This window comes from Danio rerio, chromosome 5 (genome assembly GCF_049306965.1).
Source record: "Danio rerio strain Tuebingen ecotype United States chromosome 5, GRCz12tu, whole genome shotgun sequence".
Lineage (NCBI taxonomy): Eukaryota > Metazoa > Chordata > Actinopteri > Cypriniformes > Danionidae > Danio > Danio rerio.
In genome coordinates this window covers 34,650,819-34,678,004 of record NC_133180.1, presented here as the reverse complement: position 1 = coordinate 34,678,004, position 27,186 = coordinate 34,650,819, and the positions used below count along the sequence as shown (strand labels likewise).

General features: G+C 35.9%; 1 protein-coding gene and 1 long non-coding RNA gene across 5 annotated transcripts in view; one reads left to right on the top strand and one right to left on the bottom strand.

The window, feature by feature from the left end:
• The window catches only part of fibcd1b (fibrinogen C domain containing 1b), a 288,498-nt gene extending 283,283 nt beyond the window's left edge, over positions 1-5,215 (top strand). For 2 of the 4 annotated variants that reach the window (XM_073950807.1, XM_073950806.1), the window contains 2 exons: positions 4,746-4,848; positions 4,938-5,215. In XM_073950807.1, the coding sequence (XP_073806908.1) occupies positions 4,746-4,802 (57 nt within the window). In that variant the 3' untranslated portion in view covers positions 4,803-4,848; positions 4,938-5,215. The remainder of the gene's footprint in view (positions 1-4,745; positions 4,849-4,937) is intronic. The other 2 variants (XM_073950805.1, XM_073950801.1) reach the window with 1 other exon arrangement.
• A 20,078-nt stretch (positions 5,216-25,293) lies between these two features.
• On the bottom strand, positions 25,294-26,637 carry LOC137490135 (uncharacterized). Its single transcript, XR_011015360.2, has 2 exons — positions 26,395-26,637; positions 25,294-25,824 (listed from the first exon to the last, which is right to left on the bottom strand). It is a non-coding gene; the product is annotated as an uncharacterized lncRNA (long non-coding RNA).
• Positions 26,638-27,186: the final 549 nt, after the last annotated feature.

The window sequence follows — 27,186 nt, the reverse complement described above, 5'->3', positions numbered from 1 at the left end:
GCGTGTGTGTACATTTTATGCATTAACCTTTCTCTCTTTCTCAAACTCACTTTTCTCTCACTTTGATGGTTTCTCATTTGCAGAGAGAAGAAAACAGCTAGATTAGTTAAGCTTTGCTGAATCTTATCACATTCACAAGCTTATGACGCAGTTGCCGCAATCTTGAGAACTCAAAAAAAAAAGCTTGAGAAAAAGCTCAAAATGACGCTGAATATTCATGAATGAGTTTAGTTATATTCATTAGTTATATTCATCCAATGGGAATTAGAATGATATATGCATAGTTATGTATTTAGCAAGCCACTTCAGGCTTTTTAACCCCTCCTGGTCTTTCTTTTCACTAGATTTATTTATTATTAGATTTATTAGACCCTTATAATCAGCGGAATAAACTGCCAATTGCTTACCTTTCATTACTTGTGCACTTCCAGCCTCAACCCAGCACTGGGAAACACCCATACTCTCGGCACATTGCTGGTGAACTACACATATCACACTTATGAACTACAAATGCCATCACACCGTTTCACACACACCAGTTGCTGTTCACCACTGATGACTCACACACAGCTGAATCTCGTCATCACTGATCATCGGGACTACTTATACACCACACATACACCAGTTCAAGGCTGAGTCTTTGTTTGCTGTCACTGTTTGTTGTATCAAGTGTTTCTAATTTATTTTGCCTGTTGCATTTTAGACCCAAGTCTTGTCTATATGTTGTATACTTTTTCGCCGCCTGTTCTGAACTTACACCTGTTTTATAATTACAATGTGGATGACCTGTACAGTATGTTTCTGTTTTGTTTTTGTATGGACCATTGCCTGCCTGAACGACTAACCTTATTAAACTGCACTTGGATCCTTACTTTTGTTGTCGACTCGCACACATGATTAAGCACACAGAGTTAATACTGTGCTAAACCTGTAAGTTACCTGAATCTATTATTGTGTCACAAGGGCTCGATGAACCCATCATTCATTAATTCATTCATTCATTTTTCGCTTAGTCCCTTTATTAATCTGGGGTCGCCACAGCGGAATGAACCGCCAACTTATCCAGCATATGTTTTATGCAGCGGATGCCCTTTCAGCTGCAACCCATCACTGGGAAACATTCATTCACAAAACATGCACTACGGACAATTAGCTTACTCAATTCATCTATACGACATGTTTTCGGACTTGTGGGGGAAACCGAAGCACCCGGAGGACACCCACGTAAACACTGGGAGAACATGCAAACTCCACACAGAAATGCCAACTGACCCAGCCGGTGCTTGAATCAGCGATCTTCTTGCTAGAGGACAGTGTGTGATATTGGTACATTATATGTATTTATTTTTTTACATTTAAAAGTTTAAAAAATGCTTGGCTACAGCCAAACAACAACACCTTTAAAGCCTTTCAGAAATAAGAAAAAAAGACACTGTCACAGTCGAGACCAGTGGGATTAAAAGGTTTAATAGCAAAACTGAATGTGTAACTGCTGCAAGAACAGCCACATATTACCTCACCACTTGGACATGTTGCTTCTCAGTTCCAAAAATGTTTTGTTAACGTTGATGCTTGTATGTACGTGTGTCTGTGTGTCAGCCTCTATTGCAGCTTTGTGTCCAAGCTGGAAGAGAGAACAGGTAAACAATAAAATGTCATTTCATGGACAAACAGAGAGATAGTTTGTCATTTATTGTGTTATATTTAATGGCTCACTCATTGCTTTTGTGAGTGATTCTTCTGCTAATGCAGCATTTGAAAAAATAAAAACCCTGAAATAATCTGGCAAGGTGAACGTGGTCAAGGTGAATGTGCCTGGAAATGGAACCTGACAGAATAAAAGATGTCAAATATTTGCATCATTTATCATCTAATCAGAATCAAGGATTCAACAGCCAAGTCGTATAAATTGTAATATTTCACAACACTGCTTCTTTGATTAAATACATCAGTCAAACCTTACAATAAGGTTCGATTAGTAATGTTAGCTAATTTACCTAACATACTGTACTGTTAATTGTTCATATTAGTAAATACACTCACAAGCCACTTTATTAGGTACAACTGTCTGACATCTCTTTAATGCAAACTTCTAATCAGCCAAACACATGGCAGCAACTCAATGCATTTAGGCATGCAGACACGGTCAAGTCAATCTGCTGCAGTTCAAATCGACCATCAGAATGGGGAAGAAAGATGATTTAAGTGACTTTGAATGTGGCATGGTTGTTGGTGCCAGACAGACTGGTCTGAGTGTTTCAGAAACTTCACACACAACCATCTCTAGGCAGAACAGAGAATGGTCCCAAAAAGAAATCATTTCACTGTTTTCCAATGGCCTGAACTGTACTCAAATGGCCTCCACCAGAACTCAATCCAATAGAGCACCTTTGGGATGTGGAGGAATGGGAGATTCACATCACAGATGTTAGGCCGACAAATCTGCAGCATCTGTGTTATGCCATCATGTCAATATGGACCAAAATCTCTGAGGAATATTTCCAGTGCCCTGTTAAATCTTTGGCATGAAGGATTAGGGCAGTTCTAAAGGCAAAATGGGTTCCAACCGGATACTAGTAAGGTGTACCTAATAAAGTGGCCAGTGAGTGTATATTAACTATTGCAGTCTTGTTGTGACGTTTTACCAATAAATACAACCTATATTGCCTTACATAACTTCGTTCAAAATGATAAAAATGAAACAAACCAAAAAATCAGTCACTTTATTTTATTGTGTAATAATCTGTAATAACAAACCATTAACTTAGACTTTCAGCTCAGAGTGTACAAATATGCCACCTATTTATAGTAAGGTTTGGTTTAGGCATTGGACATGATTACATTCATACTTTATAAATGCTACAAACACTTAAAATCATCTGTACTATTATATTTGTAGTCAGTACAGTACGTACATGCACATTTTTATTTCTTATTTTGTGGTATAATCTATTTCAAATAGAAAAAAAAACAGGTCACAGTACTACTAAGAGTTCATGCCATTCAATTTGGTTTCATCTTGTTGAAAAGAGCTTGCTGTCTAGAATGAGCTGCAGTGTGTTCAGACCTTTTTTCTGTTTAGTCAAATGTCTGGATATGTGAGACTGACAGCCAGAATGTGCTGAACCTTTCCTGGAGGACACTTGGGGCTTGAAGAGAGAATAATAATGAGCTTTAGGTGTTTGTGCTGCTGTTTGTCACTTACTGCTGGCTGATGCCATTAAAGAGCAAAATAACTAACTGGATTGAAAATGACTGATGTGAGCTCTAGGGCAAGTTTAGAAATGAAATGTCTTCAGTTGCTGCATCTGTGTGTGCATTTGTGAGCATATCTCAATGTGCAGACAAGCACTGTAACTTTTTGATACTTAGATTTCATCGTAGACTTTTGTGTTTATTCTTAGTGTCAGCCATTACATGCGTTTTACGCTATTTAGAGCGTTGCCACCCACTGACAGTTCTGATGCTGGCGCAAAGATCCAAAGCTGTCATTACCACTCCAGTGAGCAGTCTAGTCCTTCCTTAACCCCTTTATGCCTCAGTGGACCAGAACCATTCCAACAACAGCCCTGCGGTGAGACACTGACATATCACATGACACCCTTTCAACCTTTTATTATGGTGTACGTTTGTTTCTGAATGACGAACAGTTCTGTGCAGTGGCTTTGGCAATTGGTGTTGTGTAATGGCTTAATGTCTGGTAACCAGAAGACTGCTGATTTGATCTGCAGTGAGTGGTTCATGAGTTATCACCATTGTTGCCTTGAGCAAGGCACTTAACCTCAGGTTGCTTCCAGGAGGACTGGCCCAATAATAAATGAACTGTGAGTCACTTTGAATGAAAGTGTCTGTTACTGCTAAATGATTCACCTTGTAATAACTCTGCAACTCAACCACTGTAAATGCAATTACACAAATAGGTTCAAAATATGGTGTGTTGCTTAGTTCAGAGTTTGCTTGGGGCAACCAATGGTTTTGGCTTTAAGTGACTTTTCTGTCCATACAATGGAATTTAAAAGGGTGTAATAAAAAGCATTACAGATTTGTCATGTGGAAGCCAAAAAGATTTGGTTTCTAGTGATATTTCTGTTTAATGGCAGCATGGTGGCTTAGTGGTTAGCAATGTTGCCTCTAAGATCGGCGGTTCGAGTCCATGTTCTCCCGTGTTTGTGTGGGGTTTTTTGAGTGCTCCAGTTTCCCCCAGTCCAAAGACATGCGCTGTGCATAAATTTAAAAAAAATAATTTGGCCGTAGTGTGTTTATGGGTGTGTGGGTGTATGGGTGTTTCCCAGTACTGGGTTGCAGCTGAAAGGGCATCAGCTGCGTAAAACATATGCTGGAATAGATGGCTGTTCATTCCACTGTGGTGATCTCTGAAATAGAGACTAAGCCGAAGAAAAAATGAATTAATCAATTTTTGTTAATTCAATGGAATTTAATTGGATATAATAAAATGGATTACCAACATTTCAACATTCCAACAAATACCTAATGCTCCACAGAATATAAACTTGAAGATGGGTAAATGATTAAATAATTATATTTTCAACTTTTCACTATTTATTTATTTTTGTTTAGACAGTTTGCATTTTGGTCATTCATTTGCATGAAAATTGAGTTCTGGGCAAACCTTTTGAAATTTACAAAGTGCAAGGTTTTACAATTGAAATTGTTAGTACAAGAACATATCACAAGTTAGTGACTGGCATGGCATACATACTTTTTTTTTTTTTTTTTTTTTGCAGATGGATTTAATTAAGGATGGTTTAACAGTGTTTTTGTCCCAGTACTTTGCCATGTAAATCGATTCTGAAAACATTCAGATTTAGAAAAAGAAATTGTGAAAAGGTAAATTATGTACTTTTGTTTAGTAGTTTATTTTACAGTTCAACATATTTTGTTATTTGTTAAATTCTCTAATTCCCTATTTCCCCTAGGGGATACTCATGCCAAGGCCCTCAGTCTATGCAGCGTCACTGATTTAATCTAAGACCAGCGACAAGATGATCCCAAGGTTTCCATATCCTGGATCCAGGCCGTATCCTGAGCAGCTGCTGTGGTGGTCATGGAGAATTGGAGAGCATGTGACTGATTCCTGTGATGCTCCAGGGGCAGACGAGTCCTCACTGAGGTTCAGCTTTTAGCCTCCGCCGCTGAGACTGCAGCTCTGCACAAGACATTTGGCCAGCAGAGAAATGGAAATGATCATACCCAACTGAGTTTGGTTTCTCTCAAAGGTTTTTTTCTTCATTTTCGCCAATTGGTGAAGTTTTTTTCCTCGCCACCGTCACCACAGGCTTACATGGTTGGGGATCTGTAGAGCTACGCATCGATGGGTTTGCTCTTCAGTGTTTGGACTCTCAGTAGTGATTATTAAACCACACTGAATTAACCTAAACTGAACTGAACTTAAACTCTGAAAATTAAACTGACAGTTTCTATTTACTATGATCTTTTATGTAAAGCTGCTTTGACACAATCTACATTGTAAAAGTGCTTTACAAATAAAGGTGAATTGAATTAAATATTTGACATTTGATAGAATAACAATTAATGATGATAAAGTAAAGTTTTATTAACAAGATTAATCCAAGCCTACAATAAATAGCCCATTTGTCACCTTACTTCCCTTGACTTTGTTTTTTGAAGAACCCCTATCCACCCATCTCCCCCTTTCCTCCTTTACCAGGGGGAGCTCTCAAAAACTACCTGATCTCGGACCCCTTTATGCTAAATGACCTATATATATATATATATATATATACAGTTGAGGTCAGAATTATTATCCCCCTGTTTATTTTTTTCCCCATTTTCTGTTTAACAGAGATTTTTTCAACACTTTTCTATAATAGTTTTAATAACTAATTTCTAATAACTTATTTATTTTATCTTCGCCATGGTGACAGTAGTTACCTTTTATCTTTTAAGACACTTCTATACAGCTTAAAAGGACATTTAACGGCTTAAGGTTTATCAGGTTACCTAGGCAGGTTAGGGTAATTAGGCAAGTTATTGTATAACGATGGTTTGTTCTGTAAACTATTGAAAAAATACAGCCTAAAGCAGGTCGCACACCAGAAGCGCCGCTCGGCGCCACTCAGCGCCATGTATTTTAGAATTCTAATCATAGGTTTCTATCAGGATACACACACCGGCGCCGCAAGTCGGCGGCTGTCGGCGGCGCCCGGCGACGGCTCAGGACGCAGTTCATTTTTCAGCCGCACCACAGAGCGCCATCTGATTAGTTTCATGTTAAATATCATTCGAATGTGCGCGTCTGGTGTGTGATACTTTAAACTGTCATGTACGCGCCGTGTCGCTGCGCCGAGCGGCGCTTCTGGTGTGCGACCTGCTTAAAGGGGCTAATAATTTTGACCTTAATATGGTTTGACCTTAATAAAAAAAAGCCGAAATAAAACAAATTAGACTTTCTAAAGAAGAAAAAATATCATCAGACATACTGTGAAAATTTTGTTGCTCTGTTAAACATCATTTAGCAAATAATTAAAGAAAATCAATGGGGGGCTAATAATTCTGACTTCAACTTTCTGTTCAACTAATTTTTCTACTGTGTGTGTGTATTACAAATGTAACAGTAAATCTTTTGTAGTGCACTATAATGTATTCTACAGTTTAACATTTGTTGCATCACTTATTTTTTGTCAAATGTCAAGACTTTAGTTAAGCATGCTTAAAATTTGTTCTTTTTTGCACTCAGATGCCATTTGAAAAAAAAATACTACAATTCATGATTATAAAAATCTCTGAAATACTGCTCCATAAAAATCAATTACAGTAATACAAATCAATCTCCAACAAATGTCAATCAAGCTGTCTAAGAAAAACAGCTTCCATAAAGATGTCTAAGTCTTCACCTTCATTGCACTCTTTGGAGGAAAAAAAACAAAGTGTATATGCGCGCGTGTGTGTGTGTGTGTGTGTGTGTGTGTGTGTGTGTGTGTGTGTGTGTGTGTGTGTGTGTGTGTGTGTGTGTGTGTGTGTGTGTGTGTGTGTGTGTGTGTGTGCGTGCGTGCGTGCGTGTGTGTGTGTGTGTGTGTGTGTGTGTGTGTGTGTGTGTGTGTGTGTGTGATGCGTCTGCAGCTGTCAGGGTTTGGTTTGATGTTGGTAGGGTGACGTCCCCCCTTCATCTCCCCTGTCACAATCCCATCTCTCGCTCTTGCTCACACTCACTGCGTTTCCCTTTAACGAGACCAATGTGTCCATCACAACTTCTTCCAATCCTCTCTCCTCCTTTCGTTTCATCACCTCGCTGATGTGCTTTTCTTGTCATTAGCATTCGCTGTTGGCTGTGAATAATGCAGGCCTATTAATAAGCAGATGTGTGACACTCAGACCCAATGTAGGATCACTTGATTTTTTTGTCTTTGATACTACCTTGCACGTTTGTTGGTATTATTATTAAACTGGAGTTTTGTAGTGTAGTGAACTGGGTTGATAGTTAAGAGGTTAGAGGTTCAAACCCATCGTAAAGTATTGAAAATGTAATATTAGTGGCTTCAGATGCTGATTCAGTTTGTGTTTTCTGTTTTCATCACTCATTACAGTTACATAGTTACAATGCATAGAATTATACAGGTGAAAATGTCTTCTTGCAGCAGGTCTTTATTTGTACTGTATATGAACTATATTATAAATGTATTTATTTATTGGTTAAAAATGGCAACACTAAACTTACTAGGAGTAATTGTATAATTGTGTTTTCCTTTGGTCTTGTCCAAATGATGTAAGGGAACCAATCTACTGCTGTATGCCAATTTCAACATAGGCTCATTCTAAAAATGTTGCCCTATATATGTTTCTGGAGATTGCGAATTATGTAGCCAGAAGTACATATGGCTGCATTTAGACTTTAAAACGAACGTTGCGGGTGTGGTATGATGATCAAAAATAGAATTAACATGTCTCAGATTGTAGTATGTTGAAAACAGTAATGTATTTCTGTTAGGAAAATGTAGAACCATTCATATTTTAACCATTAATATTTCCCTCAATAAAGTGCACATTGGATGTGAATTCCATTAGAACTAAAAACTTGGAGGAAAGTGTAAACGAACAACAAAAATGGCAGACATGCAATACCAACCATCAAATAGAGAGGCTTCACTAAAGTTGTTTGAATGACTATTAAATAATATCAAGCCAACTGCAAAATATCTAAATTATGTTGTCCGTGTGACTGTATATTTAATCTGCAACTATAATGTGAACTTATATAAAGACGTGTTTGGATATGAACTTCTAAATGCATTATTATTCAAAACCATGGGGAGATTTCTCTGCATTAAATATGAAAGAAATGTCAATGATATGTTGAAATGATTGACAGGGGACATAACTAAACAACATAATGATCCGTTAATGTGGAAGTAGTATGTCCAAAAGTTTGCATACTCTTCTGTCACACACTCAAAAGTATGTACTTATTCTTCACAAAAAAAAAAAGTTTTTAGAGCAAACAGTATAAGTCTTAAAATCAATTCATGTTTATTTATATAGTGCTATGTATACAATAGAAGTCACAATTATTAGCCCTCCTGAGTTATTAAAACCCCCGTTTATTTTTTTTTCCAATTTCTGTTTAACAAAGCGAAAAAAAATTCAACACATTTCTAAACCTAATAGTTTTTTTAATTCATTTCTAATAACATGCCATGAAGTCAGCACATAACATTTAATTAGATATCTTTTAAAACACTTTAATACACTTACAGTGTCATTTAAAGGCTTAACTAGGTTAATCAGGTTAACTAGGTTAGGGTAATTAGGCAAGTTATTGTATAACGATGGTTTGTTCTGTAGAATATCAAAAAATAGCTTCAAGAGGATAATAATTTTGACCTTAAATAGTTTTTTTTTTTAAATTAAAGACTTATTTTATTCAAGCCAAAATAAAACAAATAGGACTTTTTCCAGAAGAAAAAAAATTATCAGACATACTGTGAAAATGTCCTTGCTTTGTTTAACATAATTAGGGAAATATAAAAAAAAAGAAAAAAAATTCAAAGGGGGTCTAATAATTCTGACTTCAGCTGTAGTTTGTGAATTGGGATGCTGCATACATGGATTGTTACAACATAATAGTATCATGATTTACAATCATTATTTAAAATAGTTACCTAATTGTTGAAATAACGATATCAATAGTCCTAAAATAAATCTTTAAAATATGATGCTTTACTTAATTGAGCTGTATGTGCAAGTAGTCATTGTCAAGTAAACATGGCCAATGTGCTGAAAGAACAAGTATAAAAGATGGGCAAAGAAAGGTTAAACGCCCCTGCTGTGATTTTAAGTCAAAATGAATTCATGCGTGAACCGGCAGTCTCTCAATAGGAAAATCACTGCCAAGTCTGCACAAATGAACAATCATCTGCAATTTCTATTCAAGTGAACTTCACTGTTGAGTCACTGTGATTTCATTAAAATGCATTTTAATATATTGCTTTAAAAGTGTTGTTAATGATTTTTCTTTAGACAGGTACAGTATATTTTCATATATATGGCTTGTATTATACTGTCATGCATGAGTTATGCTGTTATGTGGACCACCTTGAACCAACATAAATATTTTCTATGCTTAATTTGAGTTTTCATAAATGTCTCCCACAAAACCAGTCATAAGTGTCAGGTTAATTATTAGTATATTTATAAATCACATGAAAGCTGAATAAATAAGCTTTCTGTTGATGTAAACTTTTGTCAGAATTAATCAATATGTGCCTGATATACAACCATTACCAAGTCTAATGATTAGTTGCAATCTACTAAAAAAAAACAAATCAAAAGATGGCACTATTAAAGATGTTGCTTTTGCATAAAAGCATCATTTAAATTACTAAATACAAAGCTAATTACTTTTTCTTGCATTCTGCCCAGTTGGGTGCCTTCCATCCCTTTGTAATGCACTGTTTAATGCTCTAAATCTCATCCATTCTGTCATGCATTCATGTGTGTGTGTGTGTGTGTGTATGTGTGCTTTTGAGGTCCTGAAGGACGTGAGCTAAAACCGTGGAACAGTGTAGGCTTTTCACAGCTGGTAGAGAAAGAACTGAAGAGTGAAGCGAATCTGCTATGTGAACCTCACAGCGGTAGCAGCTACAAATATAAAGTGAATGATAACAAAGAGTAAAGGTGAGCACCCATGTTCATCCATCTTTGTGTGCTTTTGAGTGTGTAATGCCTTGATGGCTGCTTGACTGCATGATTGATTGCTGTCAGGGCTTTATACTATTATGAAATTTCATTCAGTCATTTGCATCTTATTTCGGTAAATGAGGATGGCACTGTGGAAGATCTGCCTTGATAGTGCATAGGGGTGCCAAAATCGATTTGTGTCGCAAATACAGACATTTCTAATGAAACTTGAGGGATTTCTAGTCTGTCCTTTTTACAACGAAAGTACTGTAGGTTGTTTGTCACTTTTTGATAAAATTACCCACTGGTGTGTTTACTGAAATAGTGCCTCTACTGCATTGTTCCCTTTCATCCATGTCAATATTCAGGATTCGCATAGCTTGATTGGTAGATCCCAACAACTATGGGAACAATCCCAGGAAAATCAATCACTTCATATGTTCACATGTAATAAAATAACCTTGATTGGTAAAGTTGTAAATATAAATAAAAGCCTGGATTAAATCTGTTCACCTTTGAAGTAATTGCATATCTTTAGACTTGGAATAACACTGGAACTACAAGAATTCTATCAGAATGGCCACAGTGATCATTCTGACTGTTCATAAGACTGGACCAAATAGAATTTTAACCACATCATACTTACTATTTTAAAATTAAGCCTACTTGATAAAAGTCTTTTCACCTATCCAGTTTTAGGAACAACAAATAACAACTTGACTTCTAGTTGATCATTTGGAATCAGAAGTGGCTTATATAAAAGGCAAAGGCTTCTATATTACGCTTATTTTACCAAAATAAAATATGATCATGCCTTGATTTTTTATTACTTAATTAGGACAGCAACGTCCGAGTTGCAGACAAAAGTTTTGATACCTAACAGAAATAATGTACAGTATAGAACACACATTCTTCCAGGACTCCCAGAGTTCATCAAGATTCTTTGGATTCATCTTCAATGTTTACACATGGTAACTGGGCTGGCCAATCCTTCAGCACCTTCACCTTCTTTGCTTTCAGGAACTTTGATGTGGAGGCTGAAGTATGAGAAGGAGCGCTGTCTTGCTAAAGAATTTGCCCTCTCCTGTGTTTTGTAATGTAATAGGCAGCACAAATGTCTTGAAACCTCATGCTGTTGATGTTGATTCGCTAAACTGATAGACTGATTTCTATGAGAATCTTGGGTCCATGCAGGTTCTAATAGGTCTTCTGCAGTATTTGTTATGATTGGCATGCAGTTCAACTACCTTCTGCAACTTTTTTTTTACAAATGATCAACTAGAAGTCAAGTTATTATTTGTTGTCCTTACATTTGAGATCGACAGCAAGACTTTTGTCAGGTAGTGTATTGTCATGTTTTAAGAAGTCATTGCAATAAAAATATTATCTTTTTGTGTAATTGTTTACAAGCTTCTTGACCATTTTTTTAAAGTTTGATAGACATGTCTAAAGTAAAGTTTTCTATGAGAAAGTTATGTTTTTTTTTTGTTAGCAGAAAGTTGCTAGGCAACAAAGGCATTCAAAGTAGCAGACTCTGAAATGCATGCGGTCAGTTTGACCGTTGAGCCATTCAAATTGAGTACCTCAGTAGTTCTCATGTTAAACGGCTCACTCATTTTATTTGTGGATCTCTGCAAATGTTTTGAAGTGTTGAGTTGAATACATTTCTTTAAAAATATCTTCATCTGTAATGTAAAGATGAATGAGTATTTGATGGTTTATAACAACATGAGCGAGGATAAATGTTGACTAAGTCTCATTTTAGAAAAGGTATTTTGAAAAATGTATTAAGCGAAAACAGTTGTGTTTGCTTCACTTTCAGTGTTAAAATCAGCTGAAGCAGAATGTTTGCTTTTGTGTCCTATTTTTAAACGAAAAGATCAATTTAAAATGGCTGGCCTTATGTACATACTGGAAAGAAATTTAAGAAAAAAAAAGTTGGAAGCAGGAGACTGAAGAAGTGAGTTAATAAGTAAATTCAGCACTGCAGGGACCGATGGTTTCCCATCAGCACAGGTTAAACCAACAGCATCTGACAAGACGCGCTTCAGTTCCCAAATCAACAAAAGTGCTTTTGTGTGTCCAGAAATACCGAAATGAAAGAATCCAGGTGTGCGGGATTATAGGTTTTCAAAAAATAGTCTCTATATCAACAATCATTTCATTATTTATTAAGAAAATGACTATTGATGTAGAAGCCTGAGTCACTTTAAGGCAAAATGAGATCTTGGTCTCTGCGGACCCAGAGCTATTGACTGAAGTGTGTGTGTTACAGAGGATGATATTTTTCGTATTGGTTTGCTTTGTGTTAATGGTGTTTGCAGAGCTTTAGCCCTCAAAAACACTTGGGATTTTGGTTTATTGAGTTGCTGTGGAAAATCAACACAAATCCTTGAGTGGAGACAATGTGTGGACCGATTGTGTGTTTATAAATTGGAAGATGTTGGAATCTTGGCTGCACTTTATAAAGTGTTTTACTTGTTAAGTAAAAGACATAACATGTCAAATATCACATTGTAAGATTCCACTCACCGGCCCAAAGATGGAATCAAGGGACGTGGTTGAAAGAATTCTGCGTGTACGCCTTTTCGAGTGCTTCTGGAGAGTATTATTTAATTAATTCATTAATTTTTCTTCGGCTTAGTATCTTAGTCTCCCAGGGAGAACATGCAAACTCCACACAGAAATGCCAACTGATTCAGCTGGGACTCAAACCAACGGTCTTCTTGCTGTGAGGCGAACATTCGCAAACTACATCGCAAACTTTTACGCTTGCAACTACACATCTAGCAATGTAGTTAAAAGCATATTTTCTGGCTGTGTTTTATTCCCAGTTATTCCCCCATGCCCTTTCTTTCAAATGTTCCAACATTTAAAACTTGGAAGGATTTTAAGAAAAAGCATTAACGTCATCTCTCTTAGGTGTAATTTGATTTGAAAGTATTTTTACAGTTCAGTTTTAGCAATCTTCATATAGACAATTGCGTTCCCTTCTTAGTGCACTTTGGAAACATTTATGCCATTTTGACCACAGCTGTGGCTCATGACGAAAGCTATAGGTGACTATTATTTAAAAGTGGAATTTATGTTATGTCTCCAAAGCTTGTGAAAACAAAACACATGGTATACGTTAATGCTTTTAAGTTATAGGTTATTTATTAAGAATTGTGTCTGTAGCCTTTCATATATGACATGGGCCTGTTGGTTAGAACATTTCTGCAGTGGTTTGTATGTGTCAGTTGTAAAAGGAGGACTTAAAAAAAAAAAACAGATAAATAAATATACAATATCCTACTTAATAATAAATTTATAATACAAATAAAATCTTAAATAGCCCACTGTGAATTACAACCGTCAATAATTTTTATGATTTATATATGAGATTAAAATTGAGATTATAATTGAGATTAAAAAAATGGCTAAAATAAAAAACGCTAAATTTCGCGATCTATAATTCCTAATATTAACTTCTGTACAGCAGTCCCACAACATTCTGACACTCGATGACACTGGAATACCCTGTCAATAATGTCTAGTGGCTGTCAATGGGCTTTTTACAGTGTCTGCTATAATGTTAATGTTTTTGGTGTGTTTACGTAGATGAATATGGCCACTGTGTAAATACACAGTACAGTTACGATCTTATTGCCACATTAGATCATTATGATGACATGATATATGCCTTCAGTGATTTCCTGAAGATAAATATCAAAAAATAACACAACTGGAATCACTACAGCAGTCGCCATCATCTGATCTCATATGAAGCAAGAGATGGCGATGACATATGATGACGTGTGCAGGTGCTGTAGTAATGTCCCAACTCTTAAGGGTACATTTTGAAGCCCTTCCCCTTTATCCTTGATTGTAAGAGCCAAGGGGAAGGGGAAGTGGTACAAAAATAGAATTGGGATTGGGCCTTAGGCTAGCTATTATAATTAAACAAATAAGCCAAATAAAACAATTGCATCCAACTGCTAAACCGATAAATTGTCAAACAAGTTATGGCCCGTTTCCACTGAGTGTTACAGCCCAGTATGGTACGGGTTACCGGTATGGGTGAACTTTATCAGGCTTCCGTTTCCACTGCTAAAAGGGTACAATTGGGTGGATTGGTGTCGAGGGAGCTGTCGCAGACGCCACCCACTCTATTCTGCCGCCCTAGATGCGGATATAATTGAGGGCGCGGGAGGTGAGGGTAGTGTCGCGGACGCTGCCCTAGATGCGGATGTAACTGATGGCGTGAGAGGTGAGGGTAGTGTTGGAAATGCCGCCCTCTGTATTCTGCGACCGCCTAGGTCGCCTCTATGGACGCGCCGGCCCTGTTTATATATCATATGAGAAGCATGTCCCATGAAACAGATGCTTCATACACAAATACTTGTGTATAAATGTTTATTACTTACCTTTTTTTAAACATGATTTGATAATAGTGTCAAATAGCCTAGTGTAACTTTTGCAATTATATAAAATAAATATATAAATAAATGCAACATATATGAACACATACAGCCCCTAACAGTCTCTGATATTTTACCAATTACTAAAAAGTGTAAAACTTCACACAGCATACATTTAGTCCTTATTTGGGTTCAAAACAACACATAACATATAGCCCAGTCATTGCAAACCTCTCATCTGTGTCTTTAATCTTAACCAGAACATTTAACCTCTTGTTAGAAAGTAATTCCGTCATTCTGAGTTCATAATAGCCCAAAATGAGATGATAAAAGTTAAACATGGCAGTTTGTTTATGTTTTAGGTTGCTAAAAGAATCATTTGCTCCTTTGTTTTTGCCGGCTTCTCCTTTGTTGTTTTGCGCATCAGTCTCATGTTTGTTTGTTTCTGACAGAATTGGATGTCAGAAGCACTTCAGTAATCCTGAGCTCAAGAAATTCATTATTTCAAATATAGACATGCAGCGAGTGATCGAGAGAAAGCAAAACCATTCGCGCTTTAGACAACCTTGTAAATAAACTAGGGGGCATAGGGCAGATTCTGCTCTTCTTCTTGGCTTTGTGGCTGTTCATCAAGATGACGACAAGGTGTGCTTGAGCTCAGGTCAACTACGGCTCATTATTTTATGTATATATTATTACGGTGTAATGTCTCGGCTGTGTATTTAAAAATGTCGCTTCCTTTGTTTTCATTCTGGCTTGTTGCACGAGTGAGTGACGTATCTCTGTAAACTAATAGCGTTCAGTTGTGCGTCTAGCTCCACCTTTTGGTACCCTTTTGTTGTGCTAGGTACCTTTGCAAAGGGTACCCAAAAAGTGGTATGGTTTGGTTCACTTTTAGGTACCTTTTGACAGTGGAGACAGCCATAAAAGCAAACTGTACCGCACCACTCAGTGGAAATGGGCTATTAAACTGACAGGAAACATACAGCTAATCATGAAAACCACCCTTTATTGCCAGTTTTAATTTGTTCAAATATATGCCTAAACTAAATGTAATTACATATTGAATCAATAATGTACGAGTAATGCACTATAATGATGAATTAACCAATAACCAGTACTTAAAAAAAACATTACTGTGGTTTTTGAAAAATGCTGCCGAAAAAAAAAAAACCTGGTTTGATACACACTTCCTACAAACATCCCCCGTGGAGAAGCAGCCTCCCATTACATTTACAAACACTCTAGGAGAACTGCACACACTATTTATGAGCTTGATACAAATCCAACTGGCAGGTATTTTCTGAAAAAATAACCGAATGTTTTTTTTAGGATGCACAGTTAAATCAGTTCAATTGGCTACATCACAATATTCAAATGAATATCCATCACATTGTGCACATGAACAGACTCAGTGGCATTTCACCTGGTTCATTATGAATGGAGATAATTCAGTAACTGCATCATTTCCATATGGATAAGCCACCTAAAATAGCTGACACAAAGCAGAACTTCACTAGTTGAGCTTGTTCTTCCCCAACCAAGCAATTTGCAAACCATGTATGCATAATTTATGTACATGTCCACAGCAACCTGAAATGAAAGCAACAGTTGTGCATTTATAACCAGAAGCATTCTGTGCTGCAATATTTTAACAGTTTGCAGTATAACACTTTAAATACAGACCAAAACAACAGCAGTTTCTACAGTGTGAGCAGTTTTTTTTCTTTACAAAACTGATGCACGACTGTGCATTAATTCACACCTACTGATAACGGATTCATTTATTAAGAAACCATTTATTACTAAAGCATTTATTAATGATTACTTTTTCAGCAGTTGATAAAACTGATTAATAGATTGTAATTGTTTAATTTGATGTGTCATCATAGATTACTCATAAAATTTTTAATTAATGTGTTAAATATTAGAATGAGCTATTTTTTTCATCTACCACTTATCTTAATTAATTAGATTAAGATATAATGTTGGTGCAGGATTAATAAACCATGAGTTATTGCATAGGCTTACTAGTGCACAAACATTGTAAGGTTTTATCTGTTTTTTTTTTTATTAGCACGTACATGGTCCCACTTTATATTAAGTGGCCTTAACTAATATGTACTTACACAGGAATTAATAGTTTGTTACAATGTACTTATTGTGTAAATACATGTATTTACTGTGCACTTATGCATGATTAAATACCTGCATGTAAATACATCTGTAATTAACTTCTGTATATTTGTAAATACACTGTTGACCATCCCTTACACCTTAACCCACCCTTAAACCTACCCATTCCACCAAACCTGTCACTAACCCAACCTCTATCCCAACTCAAGAGCACCACAAGTGTTCTCAAATACCTTATGAACACTGTTAAGTACATTGTATTTATGTTTTGATGCAAGTAGATAGTAGTTAAGGTCACTTAATATAAAGTGGGACAAGGTAAATTTTCCTGCTTAAGACTTTCATGTTTAAAGAGTATTTAGCAATTTATTTAGTTTTATTTTTAGAGCGGATTATTATAGCCTGTTCAAGTTTGTTAATAAATGTCTGTTTAAATTAATTTTGCATCAAAAAAGCTTTTTGATATTAGTAAAGAGGTTTGCAACTGTTGCATGGCATCAAATCATCGGCATATTAGCTGTCAAAACGTGTGCATGCTGCATAAATTGACCATATCCTTTACCATACACAAATTGTACTAAAGCTGGGTCAGTATGTTAAAATAGTGTGCATTTCTATTTAAAAAGTCCATAAACGTTCTCTTTGAACCCTTTGGGGAGAGAACTCCCATTTTTGTACTTTTATTTTGGAGTGTATTGCATAACAGTTTCATTTATATAACTTCTATTATTTATATATATATATATATATATATATATATATATATATATATATATATATATATATATATATATATATATATATATATATATACATATATATATATATATATATATATATATATATATATATATATATATATACATATATATATATATATATATATATATATATATATATATATATATATATATATATATATATATATATATATATATAGTTTAAACTATTTTACTATTTCCATAGATATTACTGTGTAAGAAAATGTCAGCATTCAGTACATACTTGCAGTATTCAGGAAATAAGCCTGCTTCTGAGCAGGTTTGAGCTACCAGTACTGTTGCTATGACAACAGCTCTCGGATGAGTTTTGAAGAACGAAACGATCCTGGATCATGTCAAATCACCAATAACCAAATTCAGCAAACTGAATAATCCATTTACCATGTAATCCACTTAACACGTACTGTTGTGCATTGGCAGACAGCTCTCTCTCAGATATTCAAACAAAAAACAATTACACTATGACATATATTTCAGCATATTGTACTATGCTCATTGAAGTACATTTGATTGTACGTGTTAGTTTCATTCAGTCAAACAGAAGGGTGGATGACTGGCACCTATGCTAGCTGTTAAGAGTGTCTTTGGCTCAAAACAGAGGATTGCCATTGTGTTGCACAATCAGTTCCAAAAATACTAAGATGAAAATCAGATTTAAACCTGTTTTATCCCTCTAAAATTATTCTGGAAAATATGATAATCAGGTTTAACACTCACTGATAAAGTTCAGCTTGAGTGCTACTGTCATTAAAGCTAAAGGAGCAACTAAATACTAACATACACCATGAATCATTTATTAAGCTTTAGCAAACAGATAGTTCAGCATTTAGACATTCACTCCAAATTAATATACATTTTTAAACAGTTCATAAATGCTGCTAAAATGCTATATGCTTTAAAAGCGCAAACAGTTGAAGTCAGAGTTATTAGCCCCCTTTCATTTTTTTTTCTTTTTTAAATATTTCCCAAATGATGTTTGCAGGGCAAAATTTTCACAGTATGTCTGATAATATGTTTTAACCTAGATTAACTATTTATTTTTTATTTTAGCTAGAATAAAAGGAGTTTTTAATTTTTCAATTTTAAGGTCAAAATTATTAGCCTTTAAGCTATATATTTTTTTTGTCTAGAACAAACTATTGTTATACAATCACTTGCCTAATTACCCTAATCTGCCTAGTTAAACTAATTAACCTAGTTAAGCCTTTAAATGTCACTTTAAGCTGTATAGAAGTGTCTTGAAAAATATCTAGACAAATAGTATTTACTGTCATCATGACAAAGATAAAATAAATCAGTTGTTAGAGATGAGTTATTAAAACTATTATGTTTGGAAATGTGTTGAAAAAAATCTGCTCTCTGTTAAACAGAAATTGGGGGGAAAATAAACAAGGGGGCTAATAATTCAGAGGAGCTAATAATTCTGAATTTAACCGTTTATAATGTGCTTAATGATTGTATTTTTATACTTTGTTAATAATACATTTTTCATAACCAAAGGAAGTATTTTATCATTGACATTTTGCAGTTATTTTAAAGTGTTACCTAATACATCATTAAAAATGCAAAAGACTTTAAGACCCCTGCTGTATTTGTTCATTTAATATAGATTTTACTTGTACATTGGGCTAAAAAATGAAACATTTAAACACTATAGTAAGAATAATAAATGAAAAGCACACACACATGAATGGAGAAGGGCACCAGGGGAGAACGAGGGTCTTTACAGACTCATTTTCATGAAGCTCTTCTTAATTCATGCTGAGTCAGTCATTCCTGGAAATCATGACTGATGTGTGTGTTGTTCTGAAGCCTGATTTACTGCCAGCAAACCACATTGGAATAAAAGCTTAGTCATTTAGCCTTGTAATATAACTTTAGAAATCATTATGTTATAATGAATTGGTGTTAAAAAAATCAGTGCTGCTTAATATTTGAAAAGATGCAGTATAGATATATAAATGCAAGTGCAAGTTTAAGTGCAAATGTATTAAACCAGTTGAATAGCAGTTCTGGCTATATTAGAGGAGCATTTAGATGGTATTGAGAAAGTGGTTTATGGAAGCATAAATTGGTTTTATTGTGAAGGAGATTGAGGAGAGTTACTGACAGCTTCATGACCCCCACCTAAACAAACTGAGAGGAATGTTTCATGTTGCTGCCGCTCTGAGCCATGCTAATAGCAAATCACTGACTGCCTCACTCACATCAGTTTTTTACTCTCTCGAGACTGTACGAAAACAATACATAAGCTATAAAATAGCATCTTCCCCATCTCCAAAATAAACACATTTTTTATTTTGGCATGGTGTAATTTAACACACAACAGACTCACATTCATAAGGTTGACAACAGGCCATTCTACTGTCTATAAGTAACTTTGCAACTGCATGTCGACTTATACTATTGAACTTAACGTCTGCTGTACTACTACTCCATTGATACAGGCAGTTGCAAAGTTATTTATCAGCTGTCAGTCACCACCCGGTCTTTTTTTCCTGGGCATTGCATTTTTTCATGCTGTGTAAATGCAGACAAATGGATGAGTCACTTTTAAAAAATAAAGTAAGCAGGTCATCAAAAAAAATTGCATACAGTCACAAAATCCAAAATGACCATCAAGATCTGCATTAAGTCTAGTTTGATTTCTCTTAGCTTGTTTTGTTTGAGTATACACTTATGGAACATGTCCACAGGAGTGTTTTTCGCGTGACTGAAAATGCACGCTACTGTATGTATGAGTGTCTCACTTTGTTGTTGCCATTTTAAAAATGTGATGCTTCTATTGACAACAGCATGGAAAAATGCTTTGGTAGTCATGCATTCTAAGCCCTGGCCAGCCATTTGTAAGTCCAAACTTGCTGAATCTAAGCTTTTTAGATATGCATTTTGTGACAGAATATCCAAAACAATTTTGTTAACTTGTTTTATTGTATCTGCGCACATGTGATGTAAAGACCTAATAAACATGTAAAGGTGTAAAAACAGCACTATGGATTCCTCTATTAAACATTTAAAGAAAATATGCCTGCAAGCAGCAATTATCAGGGGCAAGCAGCCCAGCAGCCACATCATAAACAAGCAAGGCAACAAGCTACAGAGCTATGGGAAAATTCTGTAACTTTTTGTCAGCTTGGTCTGAGCCAAATTTGGTGGAACGATCTACAGTATTTAGAAAAAATAAATACATTTGGTTTCATCTTTAACTATCGCAGAGATACAGCCTCAGATATAATTTGGCATGATGACATTACATTTGTCGGTGATGTAGACAAAAACATTAAATGTATTGACACAAATTAAAGAATTTTTTGTCAGCATGGTCTGAAGATAATCTGAGTCAAATTTGGTGCAAATCAGCCAAATGATGTAGGAGGAGTTCAAAAAAGTAGATTTTTGAATTAAGGCTATATGGCGGACAGAAAGTTCAGTTAATTAAGGCATAACTGGTATCGATATTCTCAGGACAACCCAAAGAATGTATCAAGAGGAGTATCATAACAATAGGCAAAATTAGTCAAAAGTCATTATCATTTTCAGAAACATCGTTATGAAGTTTGATGAAAAGGTGGCACTGCAATGTAACTTTTTGAGGACCTACAGGGTATAGTCCCAAAGACACGTACCAACTTTCATAAAAATTTGCAGATGCGTAAAATATAGCAATTTTTTACATAATTCAAAATGGCCAAAGGCCAAAATGGCTGACCTGGGAAAATAGGAAAAAAAGTGTTGGGAAGTTAAAAGCAGAAAATGCCATTTTTGTATCTTTGGACCACTAGGGGCAGTGTGCTGAAACACAGCAGCTAACTTCAGACCATGGCTGTGATAACACATACCTAGGCTGTTTCTCAATATGCGTTCTTCAGTGGTCTTGCGTTCTCGTGTTCTCGTGCAACGTCATCATCAGCTGCCTAAGTTCAGTTCCAATACTCAAGACCGCAAGTATGGAGGACGCGTGAAACTTCCCGGATGTGATCTTGATATCGAGGACGCACTGATGCAAACTTGAGCACCGAACTTGCTCTGGAAGTCCCAGAAGTCATTGCGACTGGAGGTGGGAAGCGCAGCATTTTATTTAGATTTATCATTAAAGTTCAGAGATATCACTTATTTACCTCAGGAGTTTCCCTAAATGAAACGGTGAAAGTAAACATTAACATGAATATCTTAATAAAGGAATAAACACATTAAGGGTTGTTTGTTTGCTGAAATTCGTATTAAAATTTGTTTTTTTATATTGTGCAGAGTATATTTATAATGTTTTTATGCAAAGTATATATTTTGAAGAGGGGGAAAACAATAAATCGTTGTATGAAGGCTGTAATGTTTAAATTATTTCCATTTAAAACGCGTGAAGGTCACGTGACCATCAGGAAGAACACAGCATCCCATTTCTCAAAGGACACGTTCTCTGCCCTCGCGGTCTCATGAGTTCGTTCTTCCGAGGACACCTGGCAAGACCGGTCTCCACAAGAACACAAGTCCGTTCTCTGCGTTCTTGGAATTGAGAAACAGCCAATACCTTAATTTTTGCAAGCTCTGATTGTTTTTTTTTTACCAGAAAAGCTTTATAACAAAGCATTACTTTAAAATCACTATAATAAGAACAATCAAAAGAAAAACAAAATATTGCACATCAAGCTAGGTTTTTTAATAAATAAAGTTTTAAATTAAATAACATGTTTGTGCCATAAAAGCTTTATATCAAATAGGGCAACTCTACCCAATACATGTTTTTTTTATTAAACAGCAATTTAAGTAAAAAATAATTCAAAAAAATAAAAATACAAAAGTCACAGAGCTTAATGAGCTTAACAAATTTACTTTAAAATATTAAAACATTTTTAAATAATTAGAATTAAATAAGTTTTAAAACAACATTGTGTGGCTTTACTTGTTGGACTTGGCATAAGGTTTGTTAGCATTCAAAAACACAAGCTCTGAACCTTTAATAGGCTGAGTCTGTTTCTTCTTTCTGATGACTTGAAGTGCTTCTTTTGTCATTACTTGTTGGTCGCAGGATAAAAGCTTTTGCTAAATGAGTAAATGCAAATCCAATCTTTCTTTACAAATATTAGAATATTCGTTTTCTGATAGCAAGGCAATGAATAGACAATATATATTTTTAAAGCATGGTTCCATTTATTTGTAAAATGACAAAAAATAAAATAAAACCACATCCAGCAGAAGAAAAGTAACAATAACTTTGTGACAATATTACAGACCTTTTTTATTTCTAAGAAAATGCTTTTTAGGAACACATTGTTTTACGTTTTACATAAAAATTACTGACTAAGGTTGTTAGTGGAGCTACGGTTTAAGATCAGAAGTGCTCATAATAATAATATAATATTTAGTAGTAATAATAATATTATAATAATTAATGATTATGATGCACCTGTCTTTAAAGATGATTTAGAACCATTTACTAATTTCTACATCCAATTCTGCTGTAGTGTCATGTAAGAAAGACGAATGACTCAAAACCCTATAGAGGACTCGAGAGATGAATGGATCAATTCTCTTTCCGACTCTAAATGCATATGATTGGCCCATGGTGAACGAACGACTTAGAGCCGATAGAGGACTCGAGAGATGAACGCATCAATTATTTTTCCGGCTCTAAACGTATAAGATTGGCTTCTGCCTTTCCCTGATGAATGAATGACTCAAACCCGATAGAGGACTTGAGAGTTGAACGGTTCAATTCTCTTTCCGGCTCTAAACGCATATGATTGGCTTCTGCCTTTCCCTGATGAATGAATGACTCAAACCCGATAGAGGACTCAAGAGTTGAACGGTTCAATTCTCTTTCCAGCTCTAAACGCATATGATTGGCTTTTGCCTTTCCGCGATGAACGACTCAAAAGACTTGAAATGAATGATACCACCTGCACAAATGTGCGCACGCGTGGATAAATGAATCGCTCCCTGAGAGGACTTATAGTTCCAGAGTCATATTAAAGATTAGCAATTTCTCCTCAACGATTTTATTTTTCGACCCGGTTGTGATATTGCTCAGATGACACGTCAGACAGACACAGGTGCTCCTGCCAAATTAACACTTGTTTTCCCACCATTTCTTGGGTCCAGATAAACTTAAAATGAGTGCTTGTAACTTCTCCCCCAACCTCCCGCTGGCCTGTAGGTACCCATACTAGTAGATGCTGCTATCTTTTTGAATGTAGGTAACCGCTGATGTTAATATTAATCAGAATACATTTTACAAAGCACAATTTGAGTTCCGCGATTCTCTCAGATTACGTCTTTGACAGTTCACACTGTGTAATTGTCACTCACGTGAATGAGCACCGATTTGTATGAAGGTAATTCAGTTGCGAAACTCGAGAGCTTGCAAATGTAAATGTGAGCACTTGTGATAATAATATTTGTATGTGTAGGTTGAAATGTACACTTACAGCTCTGATGTGAACAGCTGAATCACACACACACACACACACAACAATCCACACACTTGTGTTTTAAATTGGAAGTTGCAGATTAATAGTTGTGCATTTGTAAAATGTCATTCACAAATACAAAGTGACAGACACACGTGTGCAAGGCAAATTTGATTGCATCTTTGCTCTACAACCACAGGTCGGCACTCACAACCTCTCAGATTCGTCAGTACAACTACAAATCTCCCGCGCTCTGACTTTTGCAACACATCTCCCGCGATCTCTGTAGCAGAACTCATCTGTGCACTCGCAGATGCAGAGGCGTGAGCAGCACGGGGCGGGGGAGGGGCGGGGCAGGTGTAAAGCTGTTTGATTGGCTGATGCCTGACCAATGAACAATGCCAGCAGCCAACAGGACTGAGGTGCAAAATAATAATTTCCCACGATTATTTCATTAGTTAGGGTTTATTTCAACTCTTTTCTGAAGAGATTCTTGTTAAAAATCATAAATTCTGTGGAAATGTACATACCAGTAAAAGAGCAGCAAAGCCAGTTTATTGGCTAGAGCCAGCCAATGAGATGGGGCGTTTCTGTTTGTCAGCACACAGGGCAGCTCACGTTGTTGGAGGCCTCGAGCAATCAGAGGGTAAGTTATGATTTTTAATAATTATCTATATGTTCAATACTGTTAGCTAAGCTGAGGACTGTGCTGGGTGCTTCTCTTGTTTGTTTCTTATATAAGAAAACAGTTATGAGTTATGTAGGAGCTGCTTTCTATCATGTTATATCGTTCTAAAGATACGATTCAACCCACATGAAATAAGTTGTAATAGTCTTTATAGTAGATAATATTACGTTTTTGAACCATACTAACTATAATAAACTGTATTATACTGTATATATTGCAGTATCTACAACTTTGTTAATGAATGCAACAGCACATTGTAGTATTAACTAGCATGAACTTTAATGAATTGAAGTATACTTTATATGTAAAACCTAATACATTTTAAAGCAGTTTCATTTCTTTCTGATTTATACATCTACATGCATTACATCTGATTTAGGTCCAGAACTTGCATCCTTCAACATGATATGTGTGTTCAAAGGAAGAGCAACTAGGTGAGGGAGACAGTGTCCATCGCTCAGCTGAGGGTCCACTTTGAGCATCTCATCTGCAGGGTTAAGCAACATAAGCTGAACAGTCATCATCTCTCTCTATTACAGAGAGCATCAACCAGCTTTACACAATGGCTTGCTGTCTGACCACTAGTAAAGGCTTGAGCAAAGGATTAAAGAGGAGATAACATTTGATGGGTAATGATGAAGTTGGATTTACCACCTCCATCTCATTATGAACAAGGAAAAACCCTGAAATATTTCAATACAAGTAACTAGACATTTGCGCTGCACTTATTTGGACTGTAAATTTTATTTGACAAATAACATTCCCTTACAGAACAGGTGTCAAACTCAGTTCCTGGAGGGCTGCAGCTTTGCAAAGTTTAGTTCTAACCCTAATTAAACACACCTGATCAAACTAATTGAGTCCTTCAGGTTTGTTTGAAACTTTCACTTAAGTGTTTTGAAGCAGGGTTGCAACTAAAAACGTGCAGGGTTACGGCCCTTCAGGAACTGAGTTTGACACCCCTGCCTTACAGTAAAGTGTAAAAATACTACATTAAACAATTATCAAAATAAAAGTTGTGTTTGTGGGTGAGTGTGTGTTTTGTTCAAATCTGTAGTCATCTTGGCAGGTAAAAAGAGAAAATAAATGGTCGGCTTCCTCTTGAATGATCTGAATCATTTTGAAGTGTTTGTAGATGAGCTGGATCATCATGTCATCTTTAGCATAAATAACATCCTATTCAAGCTATGCAGCTTCTCTGAGTTCCTCATCGACTTGAAACATGCTGATCTCTCCTGTCACTCCATCCTTACAGGAAACTGAGAAATAAAGGTAGTAACTTTCATAATTAAAAAAGTGATATAAAGGACACACTGTACACAAACATGTAAATAGATAGATGGATAGATAGATATGATGCAGGTTATAATAACAAAAACCTGTATGATCTGTAAGAAACTGAAACGCCTAGTGTTATTTTTAATTGCTATTAATGTGTGTGTGTGTGTGTGTGTGTGTGTGTGTGTGTGTGTGTGTGTGCGTGTGTGTAAATATACTTCAATTCATTAAAGTTCATGCTAGTTAATACTACAGTGTGCTGTTGCATTCATTAACAAAGTTGTAGATACTGCAATATATACAGTATAATACAGATTATTATAGTTAGTATGGTTCAAAAACGTAATATTATCTACTATAAAGACTATTACAACTTATTTCATGTGGGTTGAATCGTATCTTTAGAACGATATAACATGATAGAAAGCAGCTCCTACATAACTCATAACTGTTTTCTTATATAAGAAACAAACAAGAGAAGCACCCAGCACAGTCCTCAGCTTAGCTAACAGTCTTGAACATATAGATAATTATTAAAAATCATAACTTACCCTCTGATTGCTCGAGGCCTCCAACAACGTGAGCTGCCCTGTGTGCTGACAAACAGAAACGCCCCATCTCATTGGCTGGCTCTAGCCAATAAACTGGCTTTGCTGCTCTTTTACTGGTATGTACATTTCCACAGAATTTATGATTTTTAACAAGAATCTCTTCAGAAAAGAGTTGAAATAAACCCTAACTAATGAAATAATCGTGGGAAATTATTATTTTGCACCTCAGTCCTGTTGGCTGCTGGCATTGTTCATTGGTCAGGCATCAGCCAATCAAACAGCTTTACACCTGCCCCGCCCCTCCCCCGCCCCGTGCTGCTCACGCCTCTGCATCTGCGAGTGCACAGATGAGTTCTGCTACAGAGATCGCGGGAGATGTGTTGCAAAAGTCAGAGCGCGGGAGATTTGTAGTTGTACTGACGAATCTGAGAGGTTGTGAGTGCCGACCTGTGGTTGTAGAGCAAAGATGCAATCAAATTTGCCTTGCACACGTGTGTCTGTCACTTTGTATTTGTGAATGACATTTTACAAATGCACAACTATTAATCTGCATCTTCCAATTTAAAACACAAGTGTGTGGATTGTTGTGTGTGTGTGTGTGTGTGATTCAGCTGTTCACATCAGAGCTGTAAGTGTACATTTCAACCTACACATACAAATATTATTATCACAAGTGCTCACATTTACATTTGCAAGCTCTCGAGTTTCGCAACTGAATTACCTTCATAGATTTGCCTGTGATTTCAGGCATTTGTCTGTGATTTATCAAAACCTTTCAGCGAGTCAAAACCA